The following is a 19,049-nucleotide window of genomic DNA, read 5'->3' as shown; positions in this document are numbered from 1 at the left end:
ATTACTTTATTTGTATTTCTGGTGGTGCGGAAGAGAAGGCCTAATGGCCTTAACTACACCAGAATAAATAAATAAAATAAATGAATGAATAAAAACAAATAAATAAATAAATAAATTTAAAACAACAGTTTAACGTCAGGCACATGATGAAATGTTTTCTTTTCGGTGCCTGATTTACAACTGTTTTAAATTGAGTTAGCCCTGGCAGGCATTTGGCTAAGAAGTTCATTAATTCATGTAAGTGGCGTTAAGTAAAGATTCATCTTTATGGGCGAGGAGAGCTTAGTAAAGACAATTCGTTTTGGTTGTGTATAGTTAGGTTTCCGAGATTTCCGAAAATTTAATAACCAGTTTAATTAAAAATAGAAGCAGAAAGGAAAACCCGGGCAACGCCGGGTACTTTCAGCTAGTATTTAATAAAAATTATTATATTTTATGTTCATAATTCCCAGATAAATTGACTCTGAGATACTGAATATGAATAAAAACACATATATAAGTACATAATTAAATAAATAAGTAAAATGAATAGTAAAATCACAATATAACGTTTATAGTTAAAGCGACTATAAATAAAGTATTGGTACAAAAAAGTGCACATTCCACGAGATCTAACAAATCGAGGAAGACTTGCAATTAGATGGAGCTGGAATAGAGCAAGAGTCCTACAATTTAATCTCCCTATAAGAGACTTTCACAAGCCGCCACTGCTGAAAGCTAATACTAGCCAATCTGAAACATCCTGACGTACATATTGGTAACAATTAGAGATGTAGTCGCTATTAGCAGAACAGCTAGACAAACTAGAATATCAAGTTTCTACATTATAGAACCGAGTTCAGTTGTCAATTTCCTAGGGCCACTCTAGTTAGGCCTATACCTGTCATCATTCTGTCAATTATCCATTGTAATGCAAGCGTAATGAAATTACGTTTTATGAAATTTATACGTAAGAAATAATTCTCTATATAAACAAAGCATAACTTTTGGACACAAACGGTGTGTCATTAATTAGACAATATTCCTTACGTAAAAAAATAATAGGCTAACTAGAAAATCACTTTATTGAATGAATGAATAAAATGAGTTTTTTTCTATTCATTTTTAGTTGTACGTTTATTTATTTTGTTAAGCTTATTTATTTATTTATTTATTTATTTATTTATTTATTTATTCATTCATTCATTCATTCATTCATTCATTTTACTGACTGACTGACTGACTGACTGACTGACTGACTGACTGACTGACTGACTGACTGACTGACTGACTGACTGACTGACTGACTGACTGACTGACTGACTGACTGACTGACTGACTGACTGACTGACTGACTGACTGACTGACCGACTGACTGACTAACTGACTGACTGACTATTCAGTTATTTATTTACTTGTTCTTTTATCCATTCAATTATTTTTTTGGATTTATTTATTTATTTATTTATTTATTTATTTATTTATTTATTTATTTATTTATCTACTTATTCATCTATTTATTTATTTATTTATTTATTTATTTATTTATTACCTATTTGTTTATTTATCATTCATTTTGTGTTAGTTTATTTATTTATTCATTTCTTGTTTGTTTGTTTGTTTGTTTATTTATTCATTCATTCAAGCCACCGGCGTGGCTCAGTCGGTTAAAGCGCTTGCTTGCCGGTCTGAAGTTGCGTTCGGGCGCGGGTTCGATCCCCGCTTGGGCTGATTACCTGGTTGGGTTTTTTCCGAGGTTTTTCCCAACCGTAATGTGAATGCAAGGTAATCTATGGCGAATCCTCGGCCTCATCTCGCCAAATATCATCTCGCTATCTCCAATCTCATTGACGTTAAATAACCTAGTAGTTGATACAGCGTCGTTAAATAACCAACCAACTAAAATAAAAAAAAATCATTCATACATTCATTCATTTTGAGTTTCTTTATTTTTATTTATTTTGTGTTTGTTTTTTTTTATTTATTCATATTGTATTTATTTATTCATTTTGAGTTTGTATGTTTATTTTTACCCATGATCATACCAAAAATAAAAAGAAAGCATTGTAACATTACAGAAACACTAATTTTCGATATTTTAACGAGAAAGGCAGATACCGAAAAATAGTCTCTGTCTGTCTGTACATTTGTCTATGTAGGAGTGATTGTTCCTAAACGATTGGACGAATTTTGTTGATATTCAATACCTTCGTGCATATAGAGTATTAATTGGGAGGCCGGAGGGAAAGAGACCTTTGGGGAGGCTAAGACGTAGATGGGAAGATAATATTAAAATGGATCTGAGGGAGGTGGGATATGATGATAGAGACTGGATTAATCTTGCTCAGGATAGGGACCAATGGCGGGCTTATGTGAGGGCGGCAATGAACCTCCGAGTTCCTTAAAAGCCAGTAAGTAAGTTCAAGACCTCGAGTAAATTCAACAGGGAATAGTATACAAGAAGTGAAATAATTTGTACTTCAAAATTAAAATGTTGACTTTTGAGCATAAACGTTTCAAGTTAAAAAGATAGCTGTTAGTTACACAGTAACTTATGTAGTCTGTTTCCCTATGGTCTCTCTTGATATTATGTCTATATTGGACCGAATTCTAGATATTTTCTTATTTTTCTGTAAAAGTTATTTTAGAGATCTTGTCGCATCAAATGTCAGAAAAGGTTAAGGTGGGTAATTGAAGGCCAATAAAAATATTTTTCATTAATCATTTAGGTCTACATGTCTTCAGTCTGGGTGGCACGTGAAGTTAAGTGAAGAGCATTAAGAATGTCGCTATAATGTTTATATTCCCATATGAAATAAATGTAATGATACTGCCTCATTGTCAATTTGTTCACTATAAGATATACCAGTACCAGCAATGGCTCACCCAATTCCAGTTTCAAAGTACTCTCAAAATGTAACTATTTTGCAGTATAAGTGTATTTTTCATTGGTGTCTGCAGTCCATTCACTGTTAAAAGTCCTGGAAACATAAACATGTATTATTGTTCATTTCATTTCAGCTGGGAGAAGATCTTCGATCAGGAATTTTCTTCTTTGGAATGTCCAACAGCTTGATCAACCCACTGATCTACGGAGCATTTCACCTGCGGAAAAAGAAGAAGAGTAAACAGAATGACAGTGTATATCATTATAGGTAAAATAAATAGCTACAGTCGTAGGCTATTTATTATAAAAATGTCATTTCATTTTTCATTTATTGTCATTAAGCATAGCAAGCACATGCAATAGATAGTGTCCATTAAAACTTACATAAAAACGTATTGTAGGTCTAGTAGGCTTATTTTAAAAACTAATACTTAATAGTACATTATGCAACGAGCCTATAATGATAGTAATTAAGAAGCGAGTATGGATGTTTATGAAACGAGCACAAGCGAGTTTCATAATTTTCATACGAGCTTCTTAATTACCATTATAGGCGAGTTTCATACGACTTTTTATGCTCGACCATATTTCTAACTTGAAATTATTCAGATGTATACATTTTATTTGTATCTGACACGATCAGAAGTGACCTTGTTCTAGGTCGTGAATTGTGAGATGTGCGCAGACGCGAAAGTATTGATTTTTCCGAGGAACAATAATGTCATTGACCTTGATGTAATCCCGTTAAACTTCATATAACCTTGATTATTGAATTCGACATTGAAAAACGAGATGACAAATTGAATTTATTTGAATATTATTTACAATTAACGCTAATTATTATAGTAACAGAACATAACCTTCTGCGACAGTATTGGATTTCCAGCCTCCGTGACTTTTCGCTAATTCTCTTTCGATTGCATATCCGAGAATAATCGATACTTGCGGTTTTATAACGGTACAAAGCTGACTTGTCATTGGCTGAACACCTGTAAGCTGAGTTGTCATTGGCTGAACACCTGTACTTTAATGAGTAGGTGTACTTTAATGACATGCATTAAAGGACTGCTACCAGGTGTATAATTACTACATTTCGGCATGGTCGAGCATAAACATTTATATCTTTCAAATCTAAAATCTCATCAATTGAATATAAAGGATTTGAAACTAGTCATTTATGATTTCTTGATTTAAAAGGAGTAATATTTAATAGTTTTAAGTTATCAGGCAATTTTATTGTATAATTTTGGCCCATAATATTAGTGACTATTTTGGGTCTCACTTAACCTGTAATATGCAAGATATACTTTATTCTTAAGTTTTGCCTGATAACAGTGTTGATCACTTTAGTCTAATATGATGTACCTAAGCAATTATGCATTAAAAGCAAATCATTCAAAATATATCAATTACACACTGTTAAAATTCCTAAACCTATAAACAGCGGTCTACAAGGGGTTTGTTCATTGAATTTTTTTTTAAATTATAATTACCTTTATCTCCAATAATAAAATTTCCTTTATTCTCTTACTTCCACCTTATATAGTAATGCTAGGCTTTATCTAATAATAATAGGTTCAAAATAGGCGAAGTATGTGCTTTTCATTATAGTGAAATGGAATACAATTTTTCAAATTTCTAATTAAATAGATGATTTTAGATAACCCCCCTGGAAAGTTAATCATCCACATACATTCAAAGAAATTTAACATTTTAAGAGTACAGGGGAAAAACCAATCAAAGTCACAGTTCTCATAAGAGTGATGTCATCATCTAATTCAGTATATTATGTAAACTTTAGTGTTTTTTTTATCAACACAGGTAAAGGAGAATTATCAGTTGAGAGTGGTCACAAAAGTTCCCCAAGCAAAGTCAGCATTTTCATGTTTGTAACACCATTTAGGCAAAATTCCTTCTTGTAAACAACGATTTATGCAAATAGTAAGTTAATATACAATATTTTCCGAAACTTTCTTTTAAAAGTTATTTAGATATATGATATAATATCTCTACTAGAAGATTTTTTTTTTAATTTAGATACCGGCGTAACATATAAGCCATTGAGAGGTAAAGTGGTTCAACGAGAATGTATGTAATTTTCGGGAATTGAGATTTTGCATATATAAAGCGTCCTTAATTTTCTTCATAAATTATTTTAACAAGTATAAATAAGTCCTTTAATTTTAAGTTTCTGCATTGGTGATGAGGAAAGAGTAGTCTAGAAATATGATCGAGTCACTCTGAAGAATAAGTACAGTAGTTACAAGCAAGCAAGCGAACAAAAAAACAAGTAACTTAACAAAAACGAACGAAAAAACAGAAAATAAAAACAAAGAGAATATACATGCAAAGATTTGCTTATAGTGATGCAAAGTTATGTACCGGCATCTTTTTGTTGGGTACAGGAAACCTCATTTCAGATAGTCATAATCACAAATAAAAAATATGTACCATCGCAGCACAAAACTGTGCTCAGACAAAAATTGTCCATTGTGGTATAATAATATATACCTTTTTATGTATGTTATGTACAGGGGAAATTATTAAGTTAGTTATGAGAGAGGTGGGAATGAAGTTGAATGAGAAAATTAGTACCGTACATTATAAATAATAAATAACTTCTTTTGTTTGAAACCTGCTTATATAATTTTTCATTTTAAATTTTATAGTGAGCTTTTCTGTGTCGCAAGGCAAACCCAAAATATTGAGTCAGATTATTAAATTAGTTAATTAGTGTAGCTGAGAATAAGAGAAATGAAACAGTTTAATAAAGTTCGATAAAAATATCTTTTACAATAGCGAAACAGCTCTTTATTTTATTAATCACAAAAAAGTGTGATAAATTAGAAGGAGGGATGAGTGAACTTGAATTGTCCAATTCAACCCCCTTCCCATAGGTTAGGAGGTGCAGATGGATAAAAAAGTATATATATAAATTTAAAGAGAATACTGGTACTATGGACAATGTAATTTAGAGGTTATACCACTTCACAGCAGTTTACATCTAGTCGTTTATTGGAGAAGCAGTACCATGTGTTTCAGACCCAGTTTATCAGTTTTCCAAGGAAGAAAAAGTATAATTTCGATATCGTACCTTATAGGTAATATGCTGAAAATATTTTTTTATTAAAATGATGAAAATTATAATTATTAATTGTCATATTTGACATGCAGATATGACGAGAAATAAATCATTCAAGTGTATGAGTCAGCTATGCTAATCAGTAGGGCTAGGACTTTTATCTCCTAAAAATCGCCAAAATATGCAGTATAAAATATGCCCTTATGACCTAAAAATTTCTTAAATATGTATGTATGTATTTATTCACACTGCAGTGGGTATATACCCGGTGGCAGTGGTAACTAATTACACTCAATAATGACAATAATAAACTTATTAATTAAAATACAATTAATAATAATACTAATAATTAATACTAACAATAATTAATAATAATAATAATAATAATAATAATAATAATAATAACAACAACAACAACAACAACAACAGGGAATATACTAAATTAAATTAAACGATCACTTAAAATAACATTTGAAATAAATCTAATTTGTATCTTAAAACAAAGATCGAACTAAGACCCACGAGTATGATATGTTCATATCTGCACAAGTACCTTTCAAATTACACTCATTTCGCTGTCAACTCACTCACTGCAATGAAACTACGACACATTTCACTGATTCTATCCTGATTTCACTAACACTTCAAAAACATTTCACTGTTCAAATACTATGCACTGCCACTATAAACTATAAAGCTTCACTGACAGGAACACGTTTCACTTACACAGCACACTTCACTGACACGACATACTTCTTCACTGATACAAGACACTTCACTGACACAACATAATTCTTCACTGATACAACACTTCAATAACAACATATCATTTACACCCTTTAAATACTGTGTATAATTACCGTCTATTAGTAAGGTCCTTAAGCCTATTTTTAAATCTATACTAATAATAAATCTGTAGCCGAAATTTTTCTGGTAATTTTCGATTTTCCAAAAATAATTGGTCCTAACATATATAATTAACCACCCTGAAACCGAAAATCGCATTTTTGAAATTTTTGTTTGTATGTCTGTCTGTATGTTTGTTACCTTTTCACGCGATAATGGCTGAACCGATTTATATGAAAATTGGAATATAAATTAAGTTCGTTGTAACTTAGATTTTAGGCTATATGGCATTCAAAATACGTTATTTAAAAGGGGGGTTATAAGGGGGCCTGAATTAAATAAATCGAAATACCTCGCTTATTATTGATTTTTGTGAAAAATGTTACATAATAAAAATTTCTTTAAAAATGATTTCCGATAAGTTTTATTCTTTACAAAATTTTGATAGGACTGATATTTAATGAGATAAATTAAATTTAAAATTAAAATAACGCCATCTAAGACAGTGCAATGAAATAACAGACTTCGTCAATAAGGGGCCTTGGGCAACAACAATCGAAAAAGGGGCCTTGGACAGCAACAATCGAAAGCTATTAAACTATTCCTATGCACAGAAAATTTGATAGGCTTTTTTATACATTCGTTTTCTGTATTTCTTAAAATAATATTTATGTACACACTCATTTTAATCTCAGAGAATTAATGAACAACGAGAGTGTATTGATTTAGTATGCAGTAATAGTACGTTAGCTTAGCAATCCCATTATTTTATAATTCAAATTTTAACTATGCTCAATCGAATCGTGTTAAAATACATAAAATAGACTATATATGCAATAAATGCAATGCAAAAAAAATTGGGTAATGAGCCAAGCAGATTATGTTGCGCTGTTGTAAAGGTTGTTGCTTCTGAGATTCAAGAGCCCCCACAACAAATTAAAAACTTTCTTATCGGAGTACATCCGTTATCAACGCACTTTTTATATAATATAATATAATATAATATAATATAATAATAAATATGTAGCCGAAAATTTTCTGGTAATTTTCCCTTTTCCAAAAATAATTGTTGTTAACATGTATAATTATTCATCCTGAGACCGAAAATCGCTTTTTTGACATTTTTGTTTGTATGTCTGTCTGTCTGTCTGGATGTTTGTTACCTTTTCACGCGATAATGGCTGAGAACGGATTTCGATGAAAATTGAAATGTAAGTTAAGTTCGTTGTAATTTAGATTCTAGGCTATAGGGCATTCAAAATACTTCATTTAACGGGGCCTGAATTAAATCGAAATATCTCGCTTATTATTGTTTTTTTTTGTGAAAAATGTTACATAACAAAAGTTTCTTTAAAAATCATTTCCGATAAGTTTTATTCTATGCAAAATTTGGTAGGTCTGATAGACTTCTAAAATAATAATACAATACGTTTTCACCGCCGCCTCAGAGTGTAGCGTTGTTGTTCCTGCAGTAATTCCCATGTGCAAAATATAAAATTTTTGAGTAGGAAGAAAAACCACATTTATTCATTCCATGGCAATGGTACATAGGAGATCGTGAATTCTTACATTTTCGAAAGAAAGAAATATAATTACATATCACTGTTTATGCTATATCACTACTTAAGTTATTTGAAGGTTTCAGAACCATAGTGGGCCAAGCGCCATTTACTGAAGACGTAGAAAACAAGGGTTAAAATTAAGTTATTATCATAATTCAATTGAACCATATAGCAAGTAATATAAAGTATACACAATAAAACTAAATGATATGTCAATCTTCATTAAACTATAGTTGCGTGTAATAACAAATAAGAAACATGTTAAAGGAATTGTCATTGCACCAAATGAGTGGTCTCTGGACCAAAATGATCGCAATTTAATTATTTAAATACAATTTCAATTAAGTAACATATTAAGCGATTTATCCTTCTAACAAACACGAATGTTCCTTGGATCAAACTTCCTATTTTAATTACGTAATTACTTTATATTTATTTCTAACAGGTGCAGCGGAGCGCACGGGTACGGCTAGTACATAATATGCTCTTTAATATAAAAAATATACCGTAATAAATTTGAATATTTTTTATAGTTTACTTTGGAGGTATAAACTATACCTAGAATGACAAGCAGAAGAGAAAAAAGTGATATTTAAGGGATTTCAGGCATATAAATTTTAATCAAAACAGAAAATGCTAACTTATTTTCGTAAACTTTCATTGTAATCTAGATTATGAGACCTGAGTTTCAATGTACTGGTATAATGAATATCTTGTGCAAATTTTCAAATGAAAATAGTCTGTTGTCAGCTAACAAAGCTGTGTAGGCCTACATAGAAATGCTTTTTCTACTTCTACTGACCAAATGAAGCAAATTTAAAGTGAACAATATCACTTGACTGTAATTCTCTCACTGTCTCTCATACATACCCTCTTCTTTCTAAAATTTGGCAACAAAGTGGTTTTCCCTACTTCCACATCCAGGTGCTTCAAGTGAGATGCCTAGCCACCCCTTTCGCTACCTGCGTGAAAAAATAGACAAGTATTTGTCGTGACTCGTGACCATCTAGGGGTCAAGTCCATTTTCCACATTCCACAGAATATGGGAAGAAGGACTATATTAAAATTTTATCAGAGGAAAATGAAAGAACATAATTGCAAGAAATTTAAAGAACAAAGAAAACCTACATTGGATATAAACAAGTGTATAAAAAGCTTTTGAAGGTAAAAATATGCTGATAATGACCAATAGACAGGACCGGGTATTTATGGAGATAGCAAAAATCACGACATAATAGATATACAATAGATTTTTACTAATCTTTACGAATTAAGTGAATCTGATTAATAATAAGCGGATAAAACAATCGCGAAATAGAGTTTTAATAGCGAAATATTAACACATTCGCGAATTATTACTATTGCGTCGTTTTATAGCCAATTTCATATTCTGAGGTTTTTTTTTTTTCGGATTTCTTTTTTTACTTGAATTTGTTACAGTATATATCCAAGAGACTACATTACATGGTATTCCAGGTGTTCTGATTACATTAATGAACTCAAAAGATGGAGAATTCAACATTTCACTAATAATAATTTGAAAGTGTTGATTTGAGGGCTGCAAGTTTTTATCGGTTTTAATGAATGTGTGTTAAATACAGTTTCAATTCAACAAATATTGTCTATTGGCCATACCACACCTTTGCCAGTATCCAACGAACCTTTAGTGTGAATTATTTGGAAAATAATATTCATACTGACTGAGTTAATATTCCAATTACAAAATAATTGTATTTTCTAAAATTTCTATTAATCTCTGCTAAGAGTACAAATCAATCTCCAACAATCTCCATCGATACCAGTATTAAAAAAAACACAAATTATAAAATTAATCTCCAAAAAACCTGCCCCTGCCAATAGATCAAAATATGCTTTATCAGGATAAAACTGCCAAATATGCACAAATATTCTCTAACAAAGTACCTTAATTAAATAATTTTTTTAATAAAATGGATTTCTGTATACTTTAGCAACTCACTGACCTAATACAAAAAAATCTGCTAAATCATTAAAATCCTAGCCCTACCAATCAGTACCTATCTATATTAGTCAGTCAAATCATTGAAATTAGTCAACCATATCAGTTCTGTCACGAAGTCAATCTAGTCAGTCTGTCTGTAAATTTGAATAATAATAAGTAAGTAAGTAACAGTACAGTACAATCCCTCGTAACTAGCACCCAAATAACTGGCAATACCAAAACAACGGCTAGACCAAAAAAAAAGTTTAAATCTGCCAGACTGCCACAGTCTGGGCCATCAGTTTTGCCACATTAGGAAGTTCGCACGAAGGAAAATTCACACAATTTTAATGTTTATTTAGTTATGTTCGATCCGTCATTTTTGTCACATTAGAAAGTTCGCACGAACTTTTGTTTTCAGTGGATATTCTAACCTAAAATTAGTGTATTATTTGTGTTGTGTAATGTGTTTTAATAAGGAAAATCCACAGTTATGAGCAAGTGATAGTGAAATAAGCTTCACATGGCAGCAGTTTCAACATTTGGCACCATGAAATACCGGTACCGGTACCAACTTTTTTTGTATACATCGGTATTTATTCAATTATCCAGCAAAATCTCATATCCGGAACTAGCCTGGTCCCATCGGTGCCAGTTAAGAGGGATTCTACTGTAATAGTAATAGCAATAATAATAATAATAATAATAATAATAATAATAATATAATTGTAGTACGCAATAGTAGTACCAGTAGTAGCAGTAATTATATTTATCCTGTATCACTGATGCAAGTGTAATTTTTTCTATTCAAATGTTTGAAATCCAAGTTAAACAGAAAGGAAGCAAATTGCAGACTCCTGATGCGCTCTTGTTCTCATTACAGAGAGGGTTCCATGGCGGGACGAAGTATAGCAACCAACATGAGTGTCATGGAGAACAGGGGCGGGAGTACTAGGGTAGTGATGAACAGAGGCTCGACGAGGGCTTCAGTATCACTACGCCCAAGAGACTTGAATGACGAGGAGACTACTGTTGTACTCCTGGATCAAGTCACGCAGGACGGGCATCAGAGGAACAGAAATAGCCGACGTCTTGCCAACAAATTCCTCCAGCACTACAAAGGTGTCCTTGGTGGCGGCACCACTGTGCAGACCCATATTTGAGACAGAGACATTGCTCTGTACCACGATGACTGCATTGGTATTACTTAAATAAGAACTCTTTGTCATTCACGTCTGAATTACGACATTGAAATGATGCTAATTATGCAAGTAATCGAGAATTCAAAACCATAAAATAATATTCATTGCAATGATCCAATTCTTCAGAGTCCAGAATTCCGTTCCTGAAATGATCATTATACAGTCAACTCTGGATATAGTGAACTCGGGTATAGTGAACATTCAGCTATAGTGAATCTAAATCGTTGGCCCCAACCTGCATACATTAAAAAGTTTACAAATTAAAATGCAATAGTTGCCCACATTTTTACATAGGACAGACAGGAAGATCCTTTCATACAAGATATGATGAACATATTAAAGCTATAACCAAACCTTACATCACATCAACAATAATCATGACTACAATAACATAGAAACAAATATGGAAATTTTACACATCACACCAAAAAGTTCACAGTTAAACATCCTAGAACAGTACGAAATATATAAGAATACAATAGCATATCCACAATATATACTTAACACACAACTACAGTTCGATACACACACATTATTTGACGTCATAATACATCATAATATACAAACAGCCAACCCCCACCATAGGAGCAACACAACCCCACCCCTACCATCGACAACTGCACATCACAGAGTCAAGATCACCAGTGGTTCAAGAGACACTGAAGACGACGACACATAGCGTTGAAACGGGCCGTCTGTCGAAGGTATATACCTTTTTTAACAATTTTAACACTTTTAACGTATGACAAAGTAAATTTTATGTGATTAAAAAGTACATTAATGTTTCCATTTATAGTGAACCCTCGCTTTGGTCATAGTGAACCTTAAAAATTGAAGTTACAAGAGTTGTATCCTGAAAAATTCTTATTTGAAGTCATATCTTTTTGTATAAAATTGAAAGAATTTCTTGAGAACTGCAGTCTAAGTTTCTTACTCCTTTAGTCAAAGGACAAAGGTAGGATTAGTGGTTCCTAGACAATGAGCTGTAACTAGTGTAAATCCAGGCAATGCGTGACGACCTTGCCTCACTCCACCGTCAAAGGGTTGTCATTTTGTTCTCAGGCATACTACTCTATTGTTATTTCTAATCCTCCACCGTCAAAGAGTTGCCTTTCATTCTCAAAAACATTTCCATTATGACGGATAGCATCGAAACAACGAAAAATGAAATTGCCTTCTTTTATTAAAAGGGGACATATTATGTCCAGAGCATAAATGAAGGTAAGATTCCGATGGCTTTCGAACTCCATCAACCCCCTCCCAGTTTCCATTAAGTGATCCGGGAAATTTCAAGGCTGAGTATGCAGTCACACAATAACAGCGTTTGTCATTTCTAACTGATCAGTCTGTTTCTAGTGTTCGAACAATGAATGTAATATATAAAACTGTCGAAGTGTAAAGCGTTTTCTTTGGAAGATAATTTGAATATTATTAGTGACATTAAATGTGGTCTTTCACAAGTGAACGTGGGTCAACAGCATGGTTTAAGTAAATCAGCTGTGAGTAACAGTATACAGTGTAATCCATTACACAAAAATGAAATATTTTAATTACTGTACAGGCTAGTATTTTATATTCTTGTTCATAATTTCATTCAGTCCTGTCATTTAAGGCTAGGGGAGAGACACTTCGGATTTAGTGAACGAAATATGCAAGTTCACTATATTTGGAGTTGACTGTAATTTGGGATGCTGGCTTTGAGAGAATATTTGTCGTGTTCAATTCATTGTCCAAATAGTCCAGAATTATGATATTGAAATGATATTGGTTATGAACCAGCTTGTTTTTTTTTATTTTTTTTTTTTATTTAACGAAGCTCTATCAATTACTAGATTATTTAGATTTGATGGAATTGGTTGATAGTGAGATGGTATTTTGTCGAGATTAGGTCGAGAATTCGCCATAGATGACTTGATATTCATCTTATGGTTTGAAAAAAGCCTCGGAAAAAGTCAACCAGGTAATCAGATCACATCTGAACACAACTCATTAGCAGGCAAGTGACCTGCCACCTAACCTAGTAGCTCTCAGCTTGACATTTTTAAATAATAGGCCTATTCGTCATGTACATTCTACTATTGTGATTACAACAGTTAACTCTGTGAAATTTCAGAGGTCGTCTTCCACTGTTTTTACACTATGGCGACTGCATTGGTATTACGTACTTAAGCTAAATAATATTATGATGAACTTATTATTGTGTTCAAAATTCTGAGTTCTAATTTACAAACAGTAAGTCAACCAACTTTACTGGTACCATTACTCAACATAAACATTTGGAACTAATTCTCTGTTGCTATGGGATCTCAGGATGCTATCGATCTTTCCAGAGTTTCCTTGGCCGTTCAGAATATCGTGAATATCTTGGTAGGCATCATTTCTTTATCTATAAATTTCGTAATTTTTCCTACACTTTTAACACTTGTATATCACTGATCAAATTTCCAACTTCTTTACTGTGTTAGGATTTACCTTAGCTGACTAGATTTGAAATCTAGGCTTTGGACAATAAAGAACAAGACTTCGAAACTAGACAGCTAAGATGAAGGATCGGTGGAAAGGAGAAAAATACTCTCTGGCACCGGGATTCGAACCCGGGTTTTCAGCTCTACGTGCTGACGCTGACACTAAGTGAATAGAGCGTCAGCACGTAGAGCTGAAAACCCAGGTTCAATTCCCGGTACCGGAGAGAATTTTTCTCTGCTCCACTGATCCTTTATCATATGATAACACAGAATTCCTGCATGGAAATATCATATATACTTCGGTACATCGCTATAATAGTCAGTAAAGAAGTTGGAAATTTAACCAGTGATATAAATTTCGATTACCGTAGTGTAAACTCATAATATTTTAAACATTGAATTTTTTTTGCTAATAATTTCTGGTTTATCTTCTTTTGTTAAATACCGGTACCCACACCTCACACCTATGATTTAATGTTACTTTCAGTTTAATGTGTACAGTAATTGAAATTTTGGTACTGGTTTTTATTTCTCAATATACCATGTTTGATGGCTTTATTCCTGTTGTTATATAAATATAACCTACCGGTACATTTCTGTCGACATATTTTTTAAAATCACAAATGATAGCCCTCAAGCGACTAAATTCAGATAATTATCAGTAACCTAGATTAATGCAGATACAGGTAATCAAATTCTTATCTCTAAACATTGATAGCTATAAACATTTGCTTAAAATAAGGTGACCATTTTTCCAAATTCAAAACCAGAACATTTAAAATAAAAAATAAGTGTAGCAAGAAAACAACATGGTTTTAATGAAAAAACTCCAAAAGTAGATCTACTCACTCCACAATCTTCATTCGTAATTTTGCTTCTTATATCTTATGTTTTTTTAAGAGTGGATTGACTTCAATAATACTTCGTTTTCCTGGATGTTTTATTTTTTTTTAATTCCATACAAGATTAGTTAAAATTATATTTAGTAATCAGCATACATTTCAGAGTTTCAACATGTAATTGAGTTTTATTACTGGACTACATATTATTCATCAACGAAAACTCACGTTTAGCCAGTGCATTGTTTCCTGGTAAACAGAGATACTGTTCTACGAATTTGCCAATATTTTTGTAGGAAACGTCATTTTCACCAAAGGCTTTGAATATTTCAATCCATCTGTTCGACATTGGTACAGAATTTTATCTCCAGTGAGTAATTTTTTCATCTGTTGTGTAGTGCAGTGCAAAGCAGGTTTCATCAAGCAGTTTGTCTTCTACCAATTCGATTTCAGAAAAGTGTTGAAAAATGTAGTCACTACGAACTTTAATGTTGCCATGGATAGGTTTGATGTTTAACAAAACTCAATTGAATTTTTCGGTACGGTATGCTTATTAGATGCTAAGTTTATTTCAATGTTCGACTTGGCATATATATGTGAGCAATTTATTTCAAAAATGAAACACATTAAATATAAAGCACGCTCCCAATTGATGGACCAACATTCATTTGAGCTTACAAATTGCAACTTATGATGGAGGACCAGATTTCACTTCACTAATTAAAATATCGGGATAGACTGATGAATAATTTCAAATCCATCAGAAGGATGCTAAGACATCAGATAGTTCGGTAATTTATTTCCAGACTATACAGGGGGGGGGGGGGGAAGCCAGGTTCAGTTCTCTCTTCTCTCCAGCCTACTGCTTTCTACCACCCCTCGTCTTGCGGGCTGCATTTCATATGACATCACCTAACTTATGTTGACATTCTGCCGATCCCTGCACTAGATATTGAATACATGTGTCATAAAATTCTATCACTTTTTCTTTGAAAACTAAACTGTACTGGTTACCTCTCACGACTAACCAGAACAGTGTCCCAAAAACCAGTACTGCACTTATAAAATCAGTATGTACGGTCACCTGAGCTTAAAATATGCAGAATTCTAACCTTGAAATTATTTCAATATGATCCAGAATGCTGACTTTTCAGCAACATTCAACTGTACGACCTATAGTTGTGCATATAATTCAGAATTCTAATCATTAAAATGTAATTAATTCTCGTCAATTAATTATGAACATAATTTTTAATTATATTATGAAATAACTGTTATTAATTCTGAACAAAATATTCTTTCAAAAATAGGTATTTGTAATTCTGAAAATATTGAGATTAGGACAAATGTTTATATGACATCTTTTTGCTCAGAATGTCTTCGGAAATAAGCTCCATAAGGGACAGTAAATCCTCGTGAATCACCCTGTATGTCGTGAAATCAGAAAATGAAACCTGAAATTAAGTATTTCCATTTAGTTCTAATTAATGTAATTAGTTTACGTAGATAATAATACAAACAATTCAATTGACATAACAAATCAAAACGAATTACTGGTACTTGAGTGAAAATAATATTAAATCATTTAATCTCGTGATTTTTGTAAGTACCAGTATCCATTTTAAAAAGTTACTTTATATTTTAAATCGATTTAAATTATCTCACTAAACTTGTACGGTATCTTTTTATTATTACGAATGGATTGTCCAAGATAAGTGGGAGTAAGTATCTACGTTTACCAAGTTCAGCTCATAATTAAATTAAGAATATAGCTTAGGAAACATCATTGAGAGCTTAATATGTTACGGTATTTCTCTCATTCGTCAAGTCACAGACATTGTAACAAAAGTCTACGATTTATACAAATATGTACTTATCTTCAATGAAACAGAATAATAACTAGCCTGAAGAACAAACTGCCAAATACCATATATACAGTTTTTTTTCTAAACTCGTTTAAAAAAATAAAAACATGTTTTGTGCTCTGAAAAGTATAAACTACAAGCAGCAATTTTCATCATAATGAAATTGCCTGTAATGAAAGTGTAAATGAATGGACGTTTCTCAGTGTTTTAACCGTGTGTTATGTTTCAGATAATACTTCACGTTAATACAGTATGATATGATATGATATGAGTTTTATTTGACGTCAGCACAGAAATTCAATAATATGATTTTTATATCATTCAAACACTGTCATGCATTGAAATTCAATTTTGAATTTTCACATCAAAGACAAGTGTTTATTCAACTCATGATGGAAACGATTTCTGTTTCGGTAAATTCATTGCTTGTGGCATTCGTTTGTACATAATATAATCATTGGTTTCGTCCGTGTTTACAAGTGAATCAACTGTCTTGTTTTATTTGTGCATGTCTGTTGTTCAAACTATAACTCTGTAAACAAATAAAGAAAAAAACTGTTATATTTTTATGTAAAATTGTGTATGTTTCAGATCAAATGAATAAACGTAAAATAAAAAAATAAGAAACAAATAACCTTATCTTATAAATTTTGTGAATGCATTTTAGGTGTAAGAGACAGAATATGTTATCTGAAGAGGTAATGTAAATTTAACTTAAGTGTGCATTAATAACCAAGATGTGATAAGAAAACTTTGTATTTACTAACAGAAATATTACATTCTACATCAGTGGATGTTTTAATGTAAAATATACATGAGAAACAACTTCAGTTTAATTTTTCAGGAGTTAAGGTGGAAAAGAGAAAAACAGAAAGATAAATTCGCTGATCCTATACAATACCTAACTTACGAAATGCACTATTGTGTAATACCTACACCGTCTTTCATAACTCCGTGAAACATTTCAGAAATTCACCAAAAATAAACTAAGCAACCGATAATTGTAATTCTTATACTGATAGAATGAGAAACTCTCAAAGTTTTGTTAGGGAAAAGCCTGTATCACATAGTTGCCGTGGTTTGCCGCTAGATAGGATCAGTAGTGAATTAATTCTATTAGAAATAAACCACAGGTGAATGAGGAAAGTAATAATTACATTTTTCAACAAGATGGCTGTCCAGCTCATTTCCATAATGACGTACAAGGCTATCTCAATACAAATTTATCACAATGTTGGATAGGACACTGTAAACAAAAAGATGATGCCTTAATGCAGAGGCCATCCAGGTCACCGGATTTAACAATTTTCGATTTTTTTCTTGTGAGGGTTTGTGGAGGACATTACTTTTGTACCCTCACTCTCCGCTAACCTTCAGGAACTTCGCGATCATATTGATCATGATATGGTGACAAGTGTGTGAGATGAAATGGATTATTCAGGGATGTTGTAGCCCGAATTTCCTGGCATTTGTCTTACAGTTGAGGGGAAACCCTGGAAAACCTCAACCAGGAAATTCATCCCGACCAATAATCGAACTCGAGCCCTCTGCGTAAGACACCAGCATGCTGACCCCTAAACCACAGAGGTGGCCTCTACGTAATATTGTATATAACTGTTTAAAATAATTTCAAGAAAAGGGCCCTGTTAAGTAATTAACTGTCACGTAATTTCCCCCATTTCAATGACCCTGCGATGTAACTACTCAGGGACAGTAATATAAAAGAGAAAATGTCCGTCATTTGCTAGGACTTGTCTGTGATTTTAATTCAGTTAGAATTAATACTGTCATATTGCATTCTGAAAATCTGTTGCTGCTAAGTAAACCATAGTGTGAATGATTTTAGAGACTTTGTAATGATCCTTCAAGAGATACTCAAATATCTAAATCAATAAAAATGGAAAGAAATATAATGAAACTGATCGCTGTGAGTTTCTGCAGATGCAGAGAGAGGATCAGTTTTTTAATTTGCAACTAACAGATAAAAGAAATCCTCTGCTTGTTGAGAAAACATTTTGCATCTCATGACAATGAACTTATTGAGAAGCTTCTTGCTGATTAGGAAGCAATAAATAAACATCTTTTGTGAAGTCTTCACTACGTCTTGAACATGATACAGCTGACACTGACGTCAAGAAGGAGGTAAGTGTAGAATATTCACATCAACTAGCTTTTGGTCGCTTCTATAAAAGAATTGGTGAGTTCTCAAATTACTTTACACATAATAATGCAATACCAGTAGCATATTGTATCGCAATTTATTTGTTCATTTATGGCCTCTTATTATTACTGTATTTAATGATTTTGATAAAATTACGAAATTTGCGGCAATAAACAAAGTGACTTTGTTTCTAAAAATTTA

General features: G+C 32.3%; 1 protein-coding gene across 1 annotated transcript in view; it reads left to right on the top strand.

The window, feature by feature from the left end:
* The window catches only part of LOC138708686 (gonadotropin-releasing hormone receptor-like), a 182,124-nt gene extending 164,787 nt beyond the window's left edge, over positions 1–17,337 (top strand). The window contains exons 5-6 of the mRNA XM_069838773.1: positions 3,001–3,134; positions 11,200–17,337. Of these exons, the coding sequence (XP_069694874.1) occupies positions 3,001–3,134; positions 11,200–11,479 (414 nt within the window). The 3' untranslated portion in view covers positions 11,480–17,337. The remainder of the gene's footprint in view (positions 1–3,000; positions 3,135–11,199) is intronic.
* The last annotated feature ends 1,712 nt before the right edge of the window (positions 17,338–19,049 follow it).

This window comes from Periplaneta americana, chromosome 11 (assembly GCF_040183065.1).
Source record: "Periplaneta americana isolate PAMFEO1 chromosome 11, P.americana_PAMFEO1_priV1, whole genome shotgun sequence".
Taxonomy (NCBI): Eukaryota; Metazoa; Arthropoda; class Insecta; order Blattodea; family Blattidae; genus Periplaneta; species Periplaneta americana.
Note: the sequence above shows the minus strand (reverse complement) of the source record. Positions and strands in the feature narration are given on the sequence as shown.